A 21821-nucleotide genomic window follows, 5' to 3' on the forward strand; every position below is an offset into this window, starting at 1 on the left:
AGTGAGGAAGAGGATAGTGAGAGGGAGGTGCACCAGTTCTAAGGGGTACTCAGGACCAGCAGCTACAAGGACTGGATAACGACAATCCAACCACAACTTTAGATCCGAAGTGACACTCACCAGGGACAATCAATCAGAGTCATCCCAGTGCAACTCCCTTACATCGCTGGACTGTCAAGCCATGAGGAGTGAGCACTTACCACAAACCCTTCAACACCTTAATGTCTCTGATCCCACCCCGAAGATAGAACCCTGGAGTGTTTATGACATCATCATGACATCATGTGTAACATGTCAATAACACTACTGGGGCAGAGGTAGATATCTGAAAACCTGCAACAGCATGGAAAAATACCACCAGAAGGAAGTGAGAAAATATTTTATTTTGTAATTTGGTTGAACTCAACCCTTTAAAACATGAACAGTGAGTCAAAAGGAACTTGAAGGGTCGGGGAGAAACACTGCTTAAAACTGCAACTCAAAACCTAACCTACGTCCTGTATTTGAGAAGATGTCTTCAGTTAGTTTCTATCTGAGGCAATGACGTGTAAGAAGGAAAGTAAAAGCTCAGAGCCTCAGGAGACGCCTTAGTCATTATCGAAGCTTCAAGTAGAAAACACCCACAACAACCAACTCTATTTTAGACGTGTAGGAGTTGACCATGGTAGTCTACGACCAATTATGGATTGAATATAAGGCTTTAGATCAATAGACTTCACTAAATACTCACTTGAGTGTTTGTATTTGCTTTGCTTTATCATATTTTGACTTAGGCAATAGAAGCTTGAACATATCCAAGGTGTGTTCAGATCTCTGAGTGATTAACACTGTTGCCTTTTGTTGTCTTATCACCAGCAGTCATCTTCAACAATAGCAAGACTCAACAGTGACTCAACATGAATGGAGAGCTGAGATTACTTAAATTCACTCCACTTCATTACAGATCCATTAGTATTGTTTTACCGTCCACAAAAAGGAGATTATGAGGCTGGGTGACGTGGGTTTGCTCTGTGCTGCACAGTTATGGGTGTAGCCCTGCTATCTACACAGCAATTGTTTTAAGTGCTGCTGTTTGAATCCTGTTGTTTCATAGAAGGTTCAATAAATCACACACACAACAGCAGCTCATAATACCACCTCAACCATGAAACATTATTCACAAAGAAGAAAAAATAAACAATAGTTTCTAAGGTTCAAAAGTCACTTTCCCGCCCCTGTGGTCTCAGGGTTTTATATGTGTGTTTCCCAGCAAGATACACAGCTGATGTATAAAAATGTTTCACTTAGGTCAGCTTTAATTTGAGATATATCAAAGTGCATGTCATGGTGAGACTGTCGGCCTCTAGTTTCGCAGTAGTAAGTAACAATAATGAAAACTCACCGACACTGGACATTTGAAAACTGGAAAAACATAGTCTGGTCTGATGAATCTGGATTTCTGCTGAGGCAGAGATGGTAGGGTCAGGATTTGGTGTCAACAGCATGAATCCATGGACATTTACCATTAACAATGACACTCTAGTGGCGCTGTAGAAACCTGTATTTACCTTCCTCAGTGTTGTTAAGCTTTCCTGGTTTATCGTCTGGACCTTAGTTGGAGCACAGCGGAGATGAGGAAACTTGAGTTGTCACATTTATTTACTGAGAAACAGCTTAAAGTGCACATACATTGCACTGTATGTTCAAAGCTAGACTGCTAACTGCTAATTAACTAGCTAGCTAACTTTCTGCTAAGTCGCAGGCATCACCTCTCTCTCTCTCTCTCTCGCCCGCTATGCACACATACTATGTACTGCTCTATTCCCAGAAGAAGCTATGCGACTTCTCTTACAATATTCTGTCTCAAACTTTTCCAAATTTACTGTGGATTTTTCAGAGATGATAAATCAGTGTAATTTGCTAATTTTTTTAACGTCTTAATGCTTAATGTGCAATTCTAGTTTCCACTTACATCTGCACATGCGTATAAAGCTGCAATATCATAAGTGAGCTCAGAACGGTAGAAGATGAGTCAAGGACAGCTTGACAAGCAGATATCGCCAGAGACAGTTGAGAAAGGAGATGGCTCACTTACAATTATTTCAAAATTTTTTATCCATAAGGCTAAAACATTTTTTTTTCATATGGCTTTTATACGGCTAGATTTATCAAGACCCCACCCATCTTCATGTGACATCATAATGAAATTCATCGCTATACCATCTCCCTGAAATTAATTAAATCCAAAACGTGCCAAAGAAGAAGATTTATGTTTTACTAGAAACTGACCTCACTAATAAAGTGCCTTAATATGTAAGTTTTTATTTTATGTAATTACTTTTTAGTAGTTAATTTATAATTTACTCTGTTTAATCTGTTTTAATGTTTGTTGTTGTTTTTGTAATTTATTGTTCTCAATACATTATTTTTCTATAAATTTCATAATTGCCTTACAGTTTGTAAATTTTAAATTTAACGATAAGAAACAAACAAACTTATAATTATTTCCTGTAACTGTGTCACGTGGGTTTCACAGATATGATTCTTTCACTCCATAGTCACTGAAATAAATATTGGATTAATTTTACACAATCCACAGATCTTCCAAACATTCCAAAATTAAAATGAAATTTTCAGACCCACAGTTCATGAGAAAATTTGTCACACCGCATTGAGGTCTAGTTGGGGTTTTGTCCCGTCTCCGTGTTTTGTCTTGTCATTTCCTGTTTTAGTTTGAAAAGTAACTCTCCTCTCGTTTCAGGTCACTTGCCCTTCCTCATGTGTCTCGGTCTGATTGCCCTCTGAGTGTTTTCACCTGTTCCCCTTGCCCAGTGTTTAAATAGATGGTGTCTCCCTTTGTCTTGTGCCAGTGTGTTTCGTCTGTGTGCGTACACCCCAGCTGTTCATCACAGCCCTTGTCATATTGTCCTGAAGTTTTGTGTTCTTCTTCCTCCAAGTGAGAGTTTTGAGTTGTAAGTTTATATCCTAGTTTAGTTTCATAGTTAAGGATTTCATAGCCTTTTGTTTCCTGCGTGTGGAGTGATCTTTTGTTTACTTACCTTTTATAGAGTAGAGCCTCCAGTTGGCTGGAGAGTTTTTATTTACAGATAATGTTTAATAGCCCATTGTGTTTTCCTCCTTTAGTGGAGAGATTATTATTTTGATATTTTTCATAGCCTCATGTATAGTGAGGGTTAGGTTTATAGCCTATTTATTTCTCCAATTGGAGGCGCTCTGACGAAACAATAAAAACAGTCAATTGAACCCTGCATCTGTGTCCGGAGTCCTTGCCTGGTCGTGACAAAATTAACTTCACTCAGATCTGTATCTGTCTCCGCAACACACTCTCACGAGATCTCGCACTGCTGTTTCACTGCTGCAGTGCTGCAGACGTTGAGGGACTTGTATGTGAAATCATGAATTAAAAGTTAAAACTGATTTAAACTTGTATTCCTTTTCTTGATAATACTTTTATTGTTATCATCATTTAACTGCTTTTGGAAGGAAAACAGTGAGTATTGTTAGACTGATATGTTCTTGTACTGAGTTGATCACATATTAAGCTTGTGTCACGTCATGTGGACCCTAATGGACCCTTGCATACTCACAGATGCAGAAAGTATAACATTGGCATTATAGTTAGGGTAAGAAACTCAGACATCTGTAGAGTTGCTGCTCACTTGCATCGAAAGGAGCCAGTTGATGTGGTTCGTCATTTCATCAGGATGCTTCCTTGGTGCCTTCCATTTGAGTTTTTCTGGGCACGTCTAACTGCTAAGAGACCACCGTGGTAAAACACACAGAGAGACTGGGAATCGTATCTGGCCTGGGAATGCCTAGGGATTTCCTGGGAGCTGGAAAATATTGCTGCGGAGAGGGATGTCTATCTACCTTGCTTGATGCTAGCACGACTGGACCTTGGATAAGCAGCAGAAAGTGGATTGATGGATGGATGGATGGATGGATCAATAATTTCTTCAGCCTATAGAGGTACAGATATAGTCTAAAACTTTATGCATCTAATTATCCTCTTTTAATCAAGAACTAAGACATCATTATTGGAATAATCATTTTTTCTGTGTATTGAGCAGGTAGTCTGACTCAAAATTTAGTTACACAATCATGTCAACATGGACCAGAATGAAGGGCGTGGGGCTTGGCCTGGTGTACATTTTGACCTTCATATTATTTGCATATGGTGTTGGAGAAAATGTTGAAATGCATGGCATTCATTTTGACTTGGCATGTTGTGGAGACTGGAACAAGGGGCCAAAGGCGGTGCTCATGTCCACCATTAGAACCCACGCACTCAGTTGCTAAGGAACAAGTGAGGAATGATGCAGAATCAACCCGATAGTTGATGAGTCGTTAATAAGTAGCTCCCCAATGTCTCCAATGCCAGGATTATGATGAATTATTTCAGACTGGGAGATACTTTATTAATAAATCATATATCATAACCATGGCAATGAACACCAAGACCACTTTTTCAGATAAATTTGAGTTAATAAATTAATATTCACAACTGTGCCTAGTGATCTATCTAATATGTTATTGGGATCATTCAGTGTGACAAACATAAGCATAATGCCAGTATATTGTTTCTCTACAAGTAGGATTCATTTTAAAACTACTTACTGTGTTTGCCAGAGTTGGAGTGTTTCGTAAATATGCCAATACTCAATATTTTTTTAGAAAAGCAGTTTGTGTCTAATTGCCTTTCCACACAGATCCATTGTTAAATCTTTAAATGAGCTATATTAATACTGTGAAAGTATCAAATTATCAAAGTGCTTGGTCCACAGAGCCTGTATACAGAAACTGAGCCTGAAAACCATCCGTCAGGACTCCTGGAACTTTGTGATACAGTCACTGCTCTCAGCTATACCCCAAACCCCGCCCGCCTGGACCTACTATATTTTTATTTGATCACTCAGAAAACAGTCAGCCAATCAGTACATTTACCTACTTACCTGTCAGAATTACCTGTTTCCATTAGAGCTCCAGAGAGAAGCTTGAGAGAGGAGATGCAAAACTACATTGCGATGGTTTTTGATTCTTATGTGGTATCTTAACTGAGAGATGAGTACAGGATGGAAAAGCTATGAAGGATACTATAGGAGTGAAGGCCAGGGGCCAGAAGAGGGGGAGTACCTCTTCTGCTCTCCTCTCCCCTGCATTGCTCAACGTTGACTTTTGTATAACCTGCTAAGTTTATGTTATCTGTATCTGCACTCAGACAATGACCTTGTATGGACATAAATGTTGGTTCTGCTCTTCTATAGGCTACTAGGACTTAGCTGTGATGTATCAAGGGAACATACAACCTATAAATTGTATGAGTTTGGGATAAACGAGGGAGATCCTTTTTGGCTTTGGGTCCTCTCACAGGCTGTTTTTGATGCTTGTTCAACGATGCTGTGCCTTTTTGTAATAAACCTTTTCATATACAACTGAGCCGGTGTCAGCAGAGATTCCTTCATCATCATCACATCATTGCAAGAGAAGAAACAACACTTAAAACCACAAATATATCTTCTCATGGATCAACACTTCAAATGAAACACAGGAAAGGTCTGAGGAACATATGGGACCTTTAAGTTTACTTAAAATTATATTCCCTTTATTACATTTACTTTTGAGCCATTGTCATCACTAATGCATCAGAAAATAACATGGATGTGAATATTAATATATTGGGCCTGAATATTGTGATAAGAATACTTGCCGTGGGTTCAAAATTAATGAGGAACATCTCATGAAGAAAGTACTGAGTATGTTGATTTACAGATATTTATTTATTTATTTATTTATTATTACCTCATGATTCATTCATCATTATCATCGTCTATGTCTTAGTCCTGGCAGCAGATTCATTAGGGAGCTACTTATTAACGACTCATTAACTATGGGTTAACTAGACTAAACTAGGTTTTTCCTTACTTGTTCTGTAATAACTATGCTCGATTTTTTGTACCGTATTGTTAAGTGTTACCATATCATAAATATATATACCATAAATATAATGTCACCTTTAGTCAGTAGTAAGTGAGAGCATAGGGAAGCCTAGTATTTTCAGTGGTAGTTTGGGCTCTGACTTGAATGGAATATGAAAAAGTTGATATGAAAAAAATATTGAGATTTTCTGAGTCAACCTGAAATGTGGCAGCACATGGTCAAAGTGTGTTTGAACAGTGTACGCCTCCTTTAACCAACAGTGATAACTGGATTGAGACTTGGTTTGGGCCCAATCACAACAAATCAACACCTGTGGTTTGACATGGATTATTTCTGAATGTAATTTTTTTATTTTTTTTATTTTTTATCAATCAAACCAGGGTTACACAGCAATTATTCGATAAGATGCAAATATATCTACCATACCAAACTCATGTGTACATATAAATATAAAACAGGTTCAGTGGAAACTCCCCTATATATAATCCAGACTTATCTTTTATGATTAAATTATGACGTAATATGACCAGTCAGTTGGCTTAGTAAAGGACAATCCCAGAATCGCTTTGAGTGCCACACATGTAGGCTAATATTTCATTTATGAGATTAATGTTGTTTTATAAGCTGATTACAAATATGCCATTAGTAGTTTATGGCACATACTCTAGTAATTTGTCATTATTATATATTTTTAATATGACTTGAAGGTACAAATATAGAGCATTTGTATGATGTAGTGCCATTTTGCTAATGTAGAACAATGCAGAACAGTAAGTGGATTTTATCCAACTGAGTAACATTTATAAACTGAATTAAATTCAGGTGTGAGATCCTACATTTACACTTTTCTTAAACATCATGTAAACAACAAAATCTGGATTCCCTAATGGATCTAAGGGATTTGAGAAACCTAATTTCCCAAGACAGATTTTTCCATGAGAACACTTATGTATTTGACTGCAGTATGGATAGGTACTAAGTTTGCTAGTAGTTCCTCCTTTTGATGTGTTGTCCAACTCAACTAATGTCAGTGTGCGCAGAAAAAAGCTTTGAGGCTGCACTGAAGTGCAGAACATTATTGTTTTCATTTTCTTTTGATAAAAGGAGACGATGAAGACTATGAGCTGGTATCAAACAAGTTGGATTCATATTTCATACCAGGAAAAAACATCTATGACAAATGTGTTAAAAAACAACAACAAAAACAAGCACAAGAAGAGTCTGTTAACAAATTTATAAGCAGATTTAGCTATGTGTGAGTTGTGCAATAACAAAGACGATTTCATACATCTCAAACACATTGCAGTGACAGCTGTTGTGTGAAAAGAATCTGAGGCCTGCAGGACTCCAGGAAATTGCAAGGGTAATGGAGACGGGAGATCAACAAGTTGCAAGGATGGAGAAATCAACAGTCAGTGCAGTAGAGTAGAGTAAAAGACCCTGATTCTTTCCACCTCAGGATTATTCACCAAGTGATGTCCCAGGCATAAAATATCCAAACCTGTCTCCTGGTTACATATTTGGAAAGTCACAAATTTGAGACTGAACATGTCAGCAAAATGTTACTAGACAGCTTATTTGTTTTTCTCCAACACATGTGATCTTGCAGTAAGCTACAAGAGTATTGTAGTGACTATAGACTTCTGTTTTATAGTTATGTTTAGACACTCACAAACTTAGTTGAGTTAGTAAAAGTTTAGAAAATGTGCACAATGACTTAAAGACACAATACGTTCATTTGCATTTAACCAAAATCAACATCTGTCCCTAATTTTAACGAGAGTCTTTGTTGCTGAAATCTAACCTCAGACGCAAACCAGTGGATGCACAGTCTGGTCTCTGGTGTGATAGTTATGCACTTCATACGCCCACCATCCATCCAAATAGCTTCTTATGAATCTGCTGATAGATTCAACTTAACCTCTCAGCTCCTTACAAGTTTATCACCTCCCCCCTTATTACAGAACATTACACTCACAGATAAGCTCCTTTAAAGTATATATTTTCAACAGATAAAAATAAAGTGACATGATGTAAACAGTGGTGGAAGAAGTACTGAGATCCGAAAGTAGCAATATCTCAGTTTTATTACAAAAAAAGACTTTGCTGAGCTAATATGAATTATATGCAATATTTGGCTAAATCTCAATACATCATATTTGATACGTTTATCAACTTTGTATGTAAAAACTTTACAGTAAGCAAGTAAGCAGCTACGCCAGCTCTCAGATAAATTGGTGGAGTAGAAGTTTAAACTAGTGTGTAGTGGAAACATTCAAGTATTTGAATAAATTACATGAGTAAATGTACTTGTTACTTTCCACCTCTGGATATAAACATATTATGTTGTGCCTCGTGAGCAGGAGTCATCCCTTTGTTGTATGAGCAACAGTTTCCATCTGGCTTTGTGGTAGATAGAATATAGTAAACATGGATTCAGTCGTCAAAAAGGTGTGACATGGTGCTGCGACACAATTGAAAGTGTCATCTTAAATGAAATGATGTTTTTCCTTCACCTAAAATTGTGTTTTGTTTTTCCAACAGCAACAATAATGCAGACCGCCTCTAGTGAAAAACACATGAACAATAAAAAGAAAACATGTTTGCAATCTACTCCACTAACCCAACTTTCTGAAACCCACAGATGATTATCTGTCCACTGTACACAAAAGCCACAGGTATGGCTGAAGCTTGCATGCCAGAGAGATAAGCCTGATGTGTAAGTGTCTGAGTTGTTATCAGTGTGTATCAGGTTAGAGTGATAGCTTGGGGTGATGCTGGGTGCTACTATTTGTCTAGCAGGAGTGGTGCTGGACAGGGAAAGAAACCAGGAGGAAGAAGCCAGAGGGAAATATAGGAAATATATAGGTAAGGTACAGCTTGGCAGCACAGTACACCCAGGAATAACGTTTGTATTGGGAGATTTTCTAAGTACGATTAACATGCATTTTGAGGAGACAAAAGAGATTCTCCTCAGTGAGACCTCAGATGACCCAGTGCTGACCACTCCCCACTGAGCATGAACTCTACGCACGGTGGAGCAAGTGTTCAAATCCCTAACGACAAATCGCCCTGGCCAAGAGAGCCCAGCAGTGCCTCTACTTCCTCTGTTGGCTGAAAAAGGTGCACCATCGGGAGCATCCTGACCAGCTGTATCAGTCTATATATGTCTGCCAATATGCAAATGTATTTTATGTACATAAATTCAATTTCCATGTATGTAATATACAGTACATTCCTATTTTATATGTACATATGAAACCTATTAGAAATTGGAACAATTTCATATATTGGCATATATATCTAGCCTATACAAATATATACATTTATGTATGCTTATATTGTAGACAGATGTTACATAATTATATATCCATCTATATGTTGACATTATATAAACTAGGGTCCAAAAGTTTGAGACCATTTTCCCAGAATGTGAAGTTAGACATCTTTAAAATGAATGAGAAATTACTAAGAAAAACATAAACGTATAGATTTTTTTAAACATGTATGTTGTTTTAATAGACTTTCAGAAATTAATTAAATATATAACGTTACATGTTAACACATAATTTTTTACATAGAACACATATACTTGTGACATGTTGCGAGCATTTGTGTTCTATGTTAAATTTCAGCACATGCATATTTTTAATATATGTACATATACAAATTTTACCATGGGAATTTCAAATATGTTATAGACTTATAACTTTATATACCCAGAGGATGTATATGTGTGATAATGATATATCCCCTTATAAGTGACATATATAGCAACACCACTCTTGATATATAAGGACATATTACATTTCCGTATGGGTGGTAGGGGAGCTGCTGGACTGCTTTTCTCACCAAGCAGTCAGGCTCTTGAACGCTGCCCCCATCTATTGTCTATACCTTGCTTTAACCACTCCTCCCCCCACAGGCACACACAACACACATACATCCTTATCACACTGTATTCATGGGGAAACATCATTGACATAATGCATTCCCTAGCCATCTAAACTCAATCCCCTCACCCCCCCCGGACTGATACAAATTCCCACCCACCACCTCCCTCTAAAACCACTTTATTGGACAGTTTACTTATTGCTTAGTTGCACAAGATCCTCGTTGTCTACATGGGGTTCATATAAAGTCTACATTTTTTACACTATATATCATTACACCTAATTTATATCTTATAACATCATATTTACATCTTTACACTAGATTTATATCTACATCTTTTTTATCTATATTTAGTCATTGCACAGTTTTTTATACTTTACTATATATAGGAGGTAGTAAGCAGTGTGTATGATGTGACGATGTAGTATGTTTATCTATTAAAACAGTGTTTTCTATGTTCTACCTGTTTATGTTGCACCCTATGGTCCAAGGAGAATATGATTTTGCTTTGTACTGTACTGTAAATGGTCGTGATAACAATAAAGCTCTACTTGACTTGATCATTTGGGTCTGTAGGAAATTGTTTAGAGTACCTTGGTGTCAGAAAAGGAAGAGGGGACTTACTGCTTCACTAGCTGCTCCAAACACTTGTCGGTGCAGCAGAGTCGTAGTTACTTAGGCAGGTGACTGTCCTCTTGAGAGAGGTTGGGACCACAGAAGCTTTAGGGAGAGGTTGAAAATGAGTTCCTGCCCTGGGATGACATTGGGTCCTTGTGCTAGGTAGGTATAGAAAATATCAAATGACAAAAGGAGAACAAATAAAGACTCATGAAGAAATCAAACAAAACTGGCTTCACCTGACCCTGTTTGTACTGTGTGACTGGCTGTGGGATTATGACTGTGGGTATGTCTTGGGTGTGTAAATTGTTTTTGTGCTTAGTTTAATGTGTTTTATTTTGTTCCTCAAGATCTCCATCGTCTCTATGGTACATAATCAAGACAACCATGACTGAGACATGACAAATGTTATTTGGTCGGATTAATTAAAGAATTACATAAATATACACTGTCTAATGATTGTCTTTTATTATTTTTCCCACACTTTCTTGTATCTTTCATTCTTTGCGGAGGTTTAGTTATTGATCTTTTTCATATTTTTTCCCACACTATAGTTTTTTCCTCAATAGTCCCAATATATTTACAGTAAGGTTTATGTTTTGAAATGATAACTTCTTGGATAAAACCTTATGTCTCTTAAGTTATAGCTATAGTTGTCTTTGATATTGAGAGAGGCTATGACTCTTTGTGGTGAGAAGGTCTTTTAACTAAAATGAACAAGGTAGGCATAGGTAGAAGGTTAAGCCATCACTCCAACATGATTAAATACTATGATTAAAAATATTTTTGAAAAAAATACAGGAACATTTATACAATCCTCACTGTATGCAGATGATGGAGGAATTTGAAAAATGTCTCATACAGTATGTGATTGAAAGTCAACAGAAAGCAATAGTAAGTGTGAAGCAGTGGTTCCCAACCTGTGAGATGGGGCCCACTGATGGGTCGTGAAGGTATTGCAAGTATATCTATATCTACATCTATACTGTATAAATGTATGTATGTATGTATGTATGTATATATATCAAAAATTGAAAAACTCCTTTCATTGTTGTTTTTCTTGATTTAGACCTATCACTGTGATAAGCCAATGAAAGGAATTTTGCTGCCGTACCACATTGTACACTTGTTTGCTATTGCAGGCTGATTGCATTGCATGCCTGCTCATGAGAGATTACATTCATGGCAACAAAGGACTATCACAAATAGATAACTGATTAGCAACAGGAAGAATTAAAAGGAAATGGAGTCAAAAGACAAACGGTGAATTGACAAGTGATTGCTCTACTTTCAGTTCAATTCTGAATGTTTGATTGTTATCATTAAAATTAAAAGTGCTCTAAGAACGAGTTATTTGGCCTCCGTATTACATGTTACGGGGTTGGATATGGGCCATCAACATTCTTAAGATTTTCAAGTTGGCCATGAATTGGAAAGGGTTGGGAACTGCTGGTGTAGAGAGATAGTCCGATGAGGGGAGACATGCTACATGCTAAAACTTAGTAGATATTAGATAATGGAGAGAAGTTAACACGATATAACAAGCCCATGGAAAAAGTTTGAGAGTTGCATGGTTCATGACGTGGCAACAAAAACTAGACAAGATGCAATACAGAGCATTAAGACTTAGTTTGGGAGCAGTTAAAACCTCGGCCATTAACTATCACTAGTTGAGGTCAGTGAATTGCCATCAGATCTGAGGAGAATGAGGCTGTCATTAACATATTAGATAAGAAGTCAGGGAGGAGGAACTGGATACTTAGCTTCAGCTGGTCTGTAGAAAAAATAAACTGGTTAAAGGAGTGCCAAACTAAATATCTTAGAAATTAGTTTTCAGAGCACAGAAGCAAAATCATCTATTCATTACAGAATAATGGAATCATGGCAGGAAATGTGGGATAACAGTTGTGAGAAGCAACAGAAGTAAATGTAGGGAGGAAGCTATCATTTTACAGCACACAGGACTAAATGCCACATTTTTCATAATGGAAAAAGACAGCTTCAGATAAATACACAACTGCTAACTGTAAGGAAACTGTAAAGCATACACTGATAGGAAGTTCAATAGTGAAAGAGAAAGACTGAAGGATAGACTGATAGCTGTGGGAAGGGGACAAACAAGCACAAGTTCAAAGGGCTTCATATAAATATTTAAAGGAAACAGGTCTAATATCCACTATATAAACTCCTACAGTCCTGATGTTACACACTCCGGTACAGCAGGGGGCGACGTGCGCCTTTCACGCCGGTTTGTAGCCCGCCATTAATATCAAGGAGGAGGAAGACGTGAGCGAAGCGTTTGTTCCGGGCAGCAGCGTGTTTGCAGTTTTGCTGCAAAAATTAAAAGCCAGTAACGTCTGTTGTTGGCCTCGACATGGTGAAATTATCCGCGGAGCTAATTGAGCAGGCTGCTCAGTATACCAACCCCGTGAGAGACAGGGAGCTGGATTTACGAGGTAAGTTTAACTTTGTTCTTGGAGATGTTAAGTTAGCTTGCTCAGGCTACATGCAGGCCTCACACCGCGCTCCATTCAAAAACTTGACAAATGAAGTCTTGTACTTTTTGATACGACCAGCAAAGTGACTTTAATGCGGGTTCAGGTTAATTTAGTTTACTGCGTAGCTGTTGGTTACAACAGAGCGGTAGGTAAGGGTCTGAAAGGGACTGAACTACGTTACCAAAATGTTAAGCTTCAGCTTTGCCAGCCAAAGGACAGCTGATACAAAGGCGATGGGATAGAAAGAATAAAGTAAAAACATTTCGCAAAAAACTTTTCTATTTAGCGTGCACTGCTTAATATGAAGTAGATAGTTCTTTGTTGATATCATTAATAAATGTTTTTTCTTTCAATAGCCTCCAATTCATGTGACCCAGTCGTTCAAAGCCTGTGAATCACATCATCACAGCTTTGTTTATTAATTAGGAATATTTTTTTCATTGCCTAAGTACTATTGGTTCAATGTCATGTGACCTGCTTGTTCAAAATCAACATGAAACAAAAAATCCATGGCTCACATGGGGCTCACCACTAATAATTGCCATAAATGCTTGCTTAATTTAATCCACCAAAGATGCTTTTTATGACCAATAAATGTTTTGTGGCATTTATTTATGTTAAATATTCAAGATCATGTTTGAATACTTACTTGACCACATGTCCTTAATCCAGTCTGATCCACTATGTCAGTGGTGACACAGGCTCAAATGAGGGGAATCCTCTCAGATTTAGGGCAGTTAACAGCCCAACACTTTGTGCCATAGAAATGACTGCACTTCTAAACTAAATGAAAATGTTACTTGAGATGGCAAAGTGCTGGAACTGAGTAGAATGAAATAGTTATTAACACCTCACTACATTGTTTGCTGGGAAATAGAAAAAATTATAAATCAATGATAAATGGAAAGAAAATGGGGATAATTCATCCCATAAAGTCCTTGTAGACCTGGTGATGATATGTGCTAAACTGATGTTTACAAAGCAGCCTGGAGCCCTGTGAGAATATTGCCAGGACAAAGCTACTGTCCTGGACACTGTAATTCTAACCCAGTTTTGAATATGTAGCATACAAATGAAAAGGCGAACAAACTATGAATAAGTTAGTAAGCCAGTCTTATCTATGTTTTTAATAGAAGAATGAAGACATTGAATTTTGTTTGTTATTTTTCCCCCTTGAACCCCTGAGGCCAGGTACTACAAAGCAGGATTTGAGGTTATCGAGGTAACTTCAGGTTAAACTCTGGGTTTTCAGTCCTAAGACCTAGAGTTTACAATAAAGTGATCAATAATAACGAGCAGTAGATGTAAAATATAAATCAGTCGAATAGATTCCCTTTTTGAGTCTTTCCATGTGTCCACTCTGGTGTTAAGATAAAGCTTCTAGAAATATTACACTAAATAAGCCAATATAATAACTATTATAGCTTCATTTTAATTGAACAGATATTCTTTAATCCGACAGGATTCCTGACAGAGATGAAGCTTTTACTGTCTTCTTCATCACTGCAGCTCAGAATAACATGAGGAGACTCTGAGACCACAACTGGAAATAAGAACGAAACCTCTGATTTCTTTGATTCGAAAAATTAGCCACATACTGTTAATTATTTCCATGATTGTGAGTTAACATTTCAGTCGGTCTGACTCATCAGACATCAACTACTTCTCTCTTCTCAGAAAAGGTCTGACATTAACTTCTTTTAACTTTAACATTTTATCTACATCTCATGTTCATAAGTTTGTTCATCATCAGGCAAAAGAGCAAAAATACTCAAATGTAATGATAATTCATGCACTTAATTACAATATATTTTAGTCAGACTTTACAAATTATATTTAGACATTGAAATAATATATTTTTTTATTCCAGTCATGTGATCATTTTATTCACATTTCACCTTGTTGAATGTCACTTGTGGAAGTGGACACAACTGAACTTACCGGCAGGTTTCAGTGTTTCTTCTCAAATCATATTTAGTACTTCATTCGTGGTTCAGACGATGTTGGTTTATAATGAACAACTCTGCCTCTTTCACATGAACGCGCTCGTAGCCTGATAGGTAAACCCAGGGTTAACTGAGCCAGTTGATAACCAGCTTCATAGTACAGGTTATCCAGGACGGTCAATGTTAGGTTTAGTTAACCCAGACAACTAAAAGTTATCCTGGGTATGTTGAACTTGCTTTGTAGTACAGGCCTCTGGTGTTGTATCACTTTTGTGTTGTCAACTAGAGACACTATTGTACCATTATACCCATTTTTATGGAAAAACCTTTTTAAACTCATTCCCACAGCTCAAGGTACTCCACTGTATACTAATATTGAAATCTCTGTATCTATTTATCCTACATCATACTGATCTCTAATGATTTTTCAAGTGCAACAGAAGTTCCTCCTCAGCAGTCATCTCTTTTTCATGTGACAGGTTATAAAATCCCAGTGCTTGAAAATCTTGGAGCAACACTGGACCAGTTTGACACTATAGATTTCTCTGATAATGAAGTCAGAAAACTGGATGGCTTCCCTCTGCTCAAAAGACTGAAAACACTTCTAATGAACAACAACAGGATTTGGTAAGTTAAAGCTGCAGCACCCTCCAGTGTCTTAAATGCAAAAAATTCAATATGATGTTCCAGTTAAAGACAAACATGTTGATTTTTCACACTTAAATTAATCATGGAGCATTTCAGTGCTTCCAGATTAAACATGGGATTGTTATTCATATTTAAGTGGTTTAGTTCTTAAGTATGCTCAAGTCTAATGGGTTTGATATTGTACTTGCTGTTCAACAAATGTATTCCCATTTGGAGCACACATGAAAGTTTCTCCTCCCGAACTTTCAGTATTAATTACAGCTCCAAGTTTCTTTGTGGTTTGTCCTCCTCTTACAGACTCAGTGTATGAATCAATCAGATCAATCTTAAAAGAAGTTGCTGTTAGTGTTATGTTGTCATCCTTGTAGTGCAGTCTGTGGGGTGTTTAAAATGTTTTCTCGTGACCTAACCTTGTGACACACATACAGCCCGGTGTATTTGTATTTATAAGTGGACTGTTACAAACAAAGCTTTCTATCCAGGCAGAAGTCTCATTTAATATGACCTGATTTGATGTGTAATAGGATTGGTAATGTGCTGACATTACAAACACCTTGATGTAATTTTTCACTGGATAAAATAATAGGATTATGGCTTTTTCTTCATTTCATTCATGGGATTAATTAAATTCCCATATAACTGATAGTGTGGTGGCTTTGTGAAGTGGGAACACGGCAGGTATTTTACTAATACAGTCTGTGACAAATATGACAACTTAGTTTGTTTTCATCTGGTGTGAATAGAGCATTGGCTGCTAGCTTATTGCTTACAGACACTGTGTTTAATGTAGTTAGGCTAAGTTCACACAACAGGCCCAACAGGCCCCTGTTGCCAGACAGTATAACCAGATGCCGACCAATGGTCGTACAGATTGTACTTATTGCCTCAGCAGAACTTATTGCAACACAGGCACATCAAAGAAGCCTCTTTTCAACACAGTTTTTTGGACTGAATGCTCATTAGCTCACACATTAGCTAACACAGACACTGCAGACGCTCAGTAAGTCTATATGTATGCTTTATGAGATGGTACAAACGACTGTAGATAATGTCAGATCGTTTTAATGAAGTGCTGCCTTTGTTAAATTGATCACAGTGTACTTGGCCAGTCAGTATATCGCTGCATGCTTGTAACCTTCTGAAACTTTTTCTCCAGTCGCATAGGTGAGAATCTGGAGCAGTCTCTGCCAGGTCTGACAGAACTGGTCCTCACAAACAACAACATTCAGGAGCTCGTGAGTACATTCATAGTTTTTATATTTGTGATCAATGTGGTGAATATAATCTTTACTGATTTAAACTGACATACAAGAGAAATAGAAATTCCTCTACAGTCTGCAGCCCTTTTATAATTCTTCTCAGTGAAGGTTATTGTGATTTTTGTTGATTCAAATCTGACATATTTTTGGAGTGATTCCATCAACGTGCAAAATTTTATTATAGCAGTACAACTACAGCCTCCAAAACCACTGCTGCGTTGATTTTACACCTGTCTCTGCCAGCGGCAACAAAAACTAAGATCATCTACATAAGGGTAGAACTTGTGTTCAGGATGTTGTGTCGGGTTGAATTTCACAGGTTCTCTGGTATTAGTGTATTAAGTTGCTCCTGTTAACTTCACTCATCTGGACCAATGCTTTTTATTAAAGGAGCTATTTGTTTTGCTATTGCTACATAGCCAGCGATAGCACTAAAAGCTGTTCACTTACCAGTCAAGAAGAAACATTGTGAGTTCAACATCAAACTTAATTCCTTTGCTCACCAACAGCTGTCTCCAGAGGTGGAAACAAACATCAATGTTAACTCTTGTCTCTATCACGACTTTTTCTTCTACTGAAGTTAGCACGCTAACCAGCTAGCTCAGGTCTGTGTCGTCATTTTCCGATAGAGACTCACTGTAGCTTCTGATCTGCCCTGAAGATGTAGCGCTGAACCGAGGACGTATTATAACCTCTACCACTATAGCTCTTGTCAAGTGACGGTCACCATCACCTGCTCCCAGCAAGAGAAAATTTACAAATAGCCCCTTTGATTAAGCTCCACTAAATTACTCTAATGTGCCTTCACAGGTAGTAACGTACCAACACTCTGGAAACTTAACCTGCCTCTTTTACCGTACTGTTTTTCTACATGGTTGCTCTTTTTCTGTGTAGGGTGACCTGGACCCACTGGCCTCGGTGAAGACATTGAACCTTCTCAGGTATGAATCATCAGTACTCAAACATAATCAGATTATTGAACTGCCTTGTGCAACCACTTAATTATGAGTGTACTTGTTTGTAATAATTTCAGCCTGTTAAGGAATCCAGTGACAAACAAGAAGCATTACAGGCTCTATGTCATCAGCAAAATCCCACAGATCCGTGTGCTTGACTTCCAGAAGGTGAAGCTCAAGGTAAGTGCAAATGAGCAGGTATACTGTGCCAGTTTTTAAGTCTCAATTAAATGTGGATTAATGTGGGATACAGGGCCCTTCAGTGACCCTGCACAGTATTTCAAGGGCTGGCATCAGGTGTTAGTCATGGATCATATGTATTGGAGATGGAAGCTAAAACACCTTTAACCGTTGCATTTCTAACAATCTTGTTACAACCTGTTGAACATCCAAAGGAGTTGTGGTGAATTGTGCATGTTCCTGCCTGGCCTTGCCCCCCACCCCCCGATGATCGCTCAGTCTGTGATTAACAAGGGTTTTCAATTTAACTGTGTGATATCGTCATAGGAACGCCAGGAGGCGGAGAAAATGTTCAAAGGCAAACGAGGTGCTCAACTTGCAAAGGATATTGCCAGGCGAACAAAAACGTAAGACAAAAGTCCTCGTCAGACAGCAGCTCCTCTGAACCGCTGGATCCTGGCTGATGGAACGGGTTAAACAAACAGTCACCACCTGTCAGATACAGTATATTTGTGAGAATACACTGTGATAAACGGGTGGGATTGGCTATATTTTTTTGTTTTGGCTATGTCTTTGTGATTCATAACAAACTCCTAAAATTATAGAACATACAGTCCAGACCATCAGTATTTGGACAGTTTTAATATTCTTTGTTGTTCAGACTCTGATTCAGCACATTCAATTTGAAATAACTGGACTACACAGCCAGCCAAGAATGCTCTCCAGGATGTAGGCAGACATGTTTTTTTTTTTTTGTTGTTTTTTTTTGTCAGCGGTCATGAGCCATAACCTCAGGACTCACTCAGCACAAGATGCAAACCACTGGTAAACCTCAAAAACGGAAAGATCAGGTTGCATTTTGCAAAAACAAGAAGCTGGAAGAGTTCTTCAACACAGTTGTATGGACTGATGAAACAAAAACCAACCTCTATCAAATTAATGGAAAGAGGAACAGCTCATGACCCAAAGCTGCCACCTCATCTGTGGTTCTGTTGTGACTTGGGCCTGTATGGCTGCAAATAAAACTGGCACACTGGTGTTTGTTTGATGAACGCAGAGGTTTACAGGAGCATTCTGCGCTCGGATTCAGCCAAATGCATAAAACTCATTGGACAACATTTCATCATTCAGCAGGACAATGATTCTAAACATACAGCCCAAGCAACCAGAGCAGGGTGGAGAGGTTGAATTCAAATTAATTTTCAACCCATAAACTCTGATAACTATGTGATAAAGGGACTATGTCTCTCACACAGGTCTACTCAAATTAAAGCTTAGACTTGGTAATTAGGCATGTTAATTTAGAGTAGTCTCCATTATTTTGTTTCAAATTGTATGTGCTGGAGCAAAGTCTGAAGAACAAAGGAAAAGGAAAGCTAAGGAAATTATTTTTAAAAATCTGGTGTCTGCACTAAAAGATCATCACTTGTTCTGTGTGCCAGCAATCAGAAATCAAAATCATACCTCCCTTAGTGGAAGTAATAACTGTATGAATGGACCTGAACCGTTACAACCTGAAGCCAGTAACGTTCACCACAGTGTTGCTCAGGACTGCTGTCTTTGGACAATGTATCAGTTTATTTGACTAAAGAAAAGACACTACACATGAGATTAACTACACTGGTTGAGAGGTCAGAGAAGCCGTGTTCGTCCATGTTGTCTAAATGACGTGTTCCTTTCAGATTCACTCCTGGAGTGGCAGCACAGCTTGAGAAGAAGAGGACGGGGCCGTCACAAGCAGACGTGGAAGCTGTCAAGGTTCACTTGTTTATTTGAAAAATGTTGGCACTGGGTTTATGGGGTGCTTAGATTCTGACAGCAGTTTTTCATTTACATCCTTCTGTCATCCAGGATGTGACAAGGGTCTGAGCTGGGCTTTTTCTGGAGCTTGCAATCACATTTTACAGTCTTCCTTTGAGGATGGAGTTTACTCAGTGGTCATCAAGTATCTGAAATATTAAAGAGGCGGTTTGTTAATGGTCTGCGTCCTTGACCAAAGATGGGGGTTGTAATTCAAGTAACTCCATGATAACTGGGCAGTCTCAACCCACTTATGAAGAACAGTGAGATGTTGTTAAAAGCCCCTGAAAAAGCCAGTAAGGGAACCTTGACTGAAGACTGTTTTTGTCAAACTACAGTGTGAAGAATGAACATTTATGCTGAAGTTTCAACTTTGTCATATTTGACTCTTGATATGATGGTCACAATGTGGCTTTGAAGCTTGTTCTAACTGATGTATGATTTAAATAATCACCTTTACTTAGTAGTTGTCATAAAACCACGGTGGAGATGAAGCGTCACTGATGTACTAACTAACCTGGATGAAGATTCAGATCTCTAGCTGTGAATTTGCAGAATGTAAAGGGATGAACAGAGTTTATCAGACCACTGTGTAGATCCACTGTGGTTTACCTGAGTGTGTTTGTCTTTCAGAATGCCATCGCCAACGCTTCATCACTGGCAGAGGTGGAGAGGTTGAAAGGGATGCTGCAGGCCGGTCAGATCCCAGGCAGAGATCTCAGACAAGGTCGGTGCTCAGCAATTACCAGACCTTGACCGATGCTGTAGAAGCTGGTGAACTTTAGACTGTATCATTTTGTTTGTATAGACACATTAGTCAGGATTCCTTACACTGGGTTTTTCAGTTGTGACAAAAATCCATACTGAGGCAGTGATAATAGTAATTGGTAGTAGTAGTTTTAACCACCTATAATAAAAACACTGAACCAGCAATTAATTCATCCTGCTAACAAGCATTGAGCCTGATATATTGTATTCCTCTGTCCCATAGGGTTCAATTGTTGTTCAAAAACTATTGAAAACACATTAGGGAACCACACAGTTGCACTGGTTGACATGTTCTTTCATTACCATGAAGACACGCTGGTTTATTTTGATTCAGTCCACATACACCACCCTTCAGAAGCTTAATGCATTCACTTGAGAAAAAAAATCTGCTGTATTTCTGAATTAACAAGATTATCCCAAAATTCTGAGATATGACCTTGTTAATTCAGAAAAAACAGCATATTTCTTTCTCAAGTGAATGCATTAAGCTTCCCTACCACCCTGCTGCTGCAAATGATCAGTGGAGCACCAAGGATTAATCTGCCACTGAAAATACCCCCCCAACAAATACACTATTAACTCATATTTGAGTAATGATTGCTAAAAATGACATGTGTCCAGCTGTTATGGAAAGTTACTGGGGCGTCAAAAAACTGTGAACTGTTTTCAGTTGAAACTGGTGAACTTGGGGCTTACAAAGAAAAGTATGGGATAACACCAGCCTTACACTATGTTTTTCTTTTTTAACCTCACTGTCTTTTGATGGATGGATGAATTGTATCATTTGTAAAATCAGGTCCAGCTGGGATGGTGGAGGAGGAGGAGGAAGAAGAAGAGGAAGATGCTGAACAGATGGCAGCACACATGGGTGGAGATGCTGGAGAGGAGATGAATGAGGGAGATCAAGAAGAGGAGGATGAAGATATGGAAGAAGAGCCACATGTTAATGGCTCCTGAGTACCCTGAAAGCATTTTCGTTGTTGTTTCCATGTTGTTTAATTTCTTGTGTTGCATATACAATTACCAGGGCTGTTTTTTTATTTTGTAAATTGACACACATTAAACAGATTTTTTTTCTTAGATCAGAATCTTTTTATTGAGGTTTTGCAGAGTGTATTAACAACAGCTGACACTAATGAAAACATGTAAACACCGATGAACATAACCAAAACTTAACAGATGTTTAATGTCGCTGTGAGTGGGACGACTTCCTTTTAAGCAGTCAGTTGACGTTCTCGGCTGAATGCAGTCCACCTACAGTACATGGTCTCTAAATGTCATATTTTAAAAGGGTGTTGCACTTCTAAAAAAGAGATG

General features: G+C 38.1%; 1 protein-coding gene across 1 annotated transcript; it reads left to right on the forward strand.

Moving 5' to 3' along the window:
- Positions 1–12734: 12734 nt before the first annotated feature.
- On the forward strand, positions 12735–21584 carry snrpa1 (small nuclear ribonucleoprotein polypeptide A'). Its single transcript, XM_022743665.1, has 9 exons — positions 12735–12905; positions 15373–15520; positions 16698–16776; positions 17695–17741; positions 17834–17936; positions 18264–18343; positions 19619–19694; positions 20370–20463; positions 21301–21584. Exons 1-9 carry the CDS (start codon positions 12824–12826, stop codon positions 21459–21461), a joined length of 870 nt encoding a protein of 289 aa, XP_022599386.1. The 5' UTR covers positions 12735–12823; the 3' UTR covers positions 21462–21584.
- The last annotated feature ends 237 nt before the right edge of the window (positions 21585–21821 follow it).

Source organism: Seriola dumerili, unplaced genomic scaffold (genome assembly GCF_002260705.1).
Source record: "Seriola dumerili isolate Sdu_G_001 unplaced genomic scaffold, Sdu_1.0 BDQW01000003.1, whole genome shotgun sequence".
Taxonomy (NCBI): Eukaryota; Metazoa; Chordata; class Actinopteri; order Carangiformes; family Carangidae; genus Seriola; species Seriola dumerili.

Coding starts and splice junctions, on each gene's coding strand:
- snrpa1 (XM_022743665.1), top strand. CDS start 12,824: ATGGTGAAATTATCCGCGGAGCTAATTGAGCAGGCTGCTCAGTATACC. Junction 16,777..17,694: donor ACAACAACATTCAGGAGCTC/GTGAGTACATTC, acceptor TTTTCTGTGTAG/GGTGACCTGGACCCACTGGC. Junction 19,695..20,369: donor CAGACGTGGAAGCTGTCAAG/GTTCACTTGTTT, acceptor TTTGTCTTTCAG/AATGCCATCGCCAACGCTTC.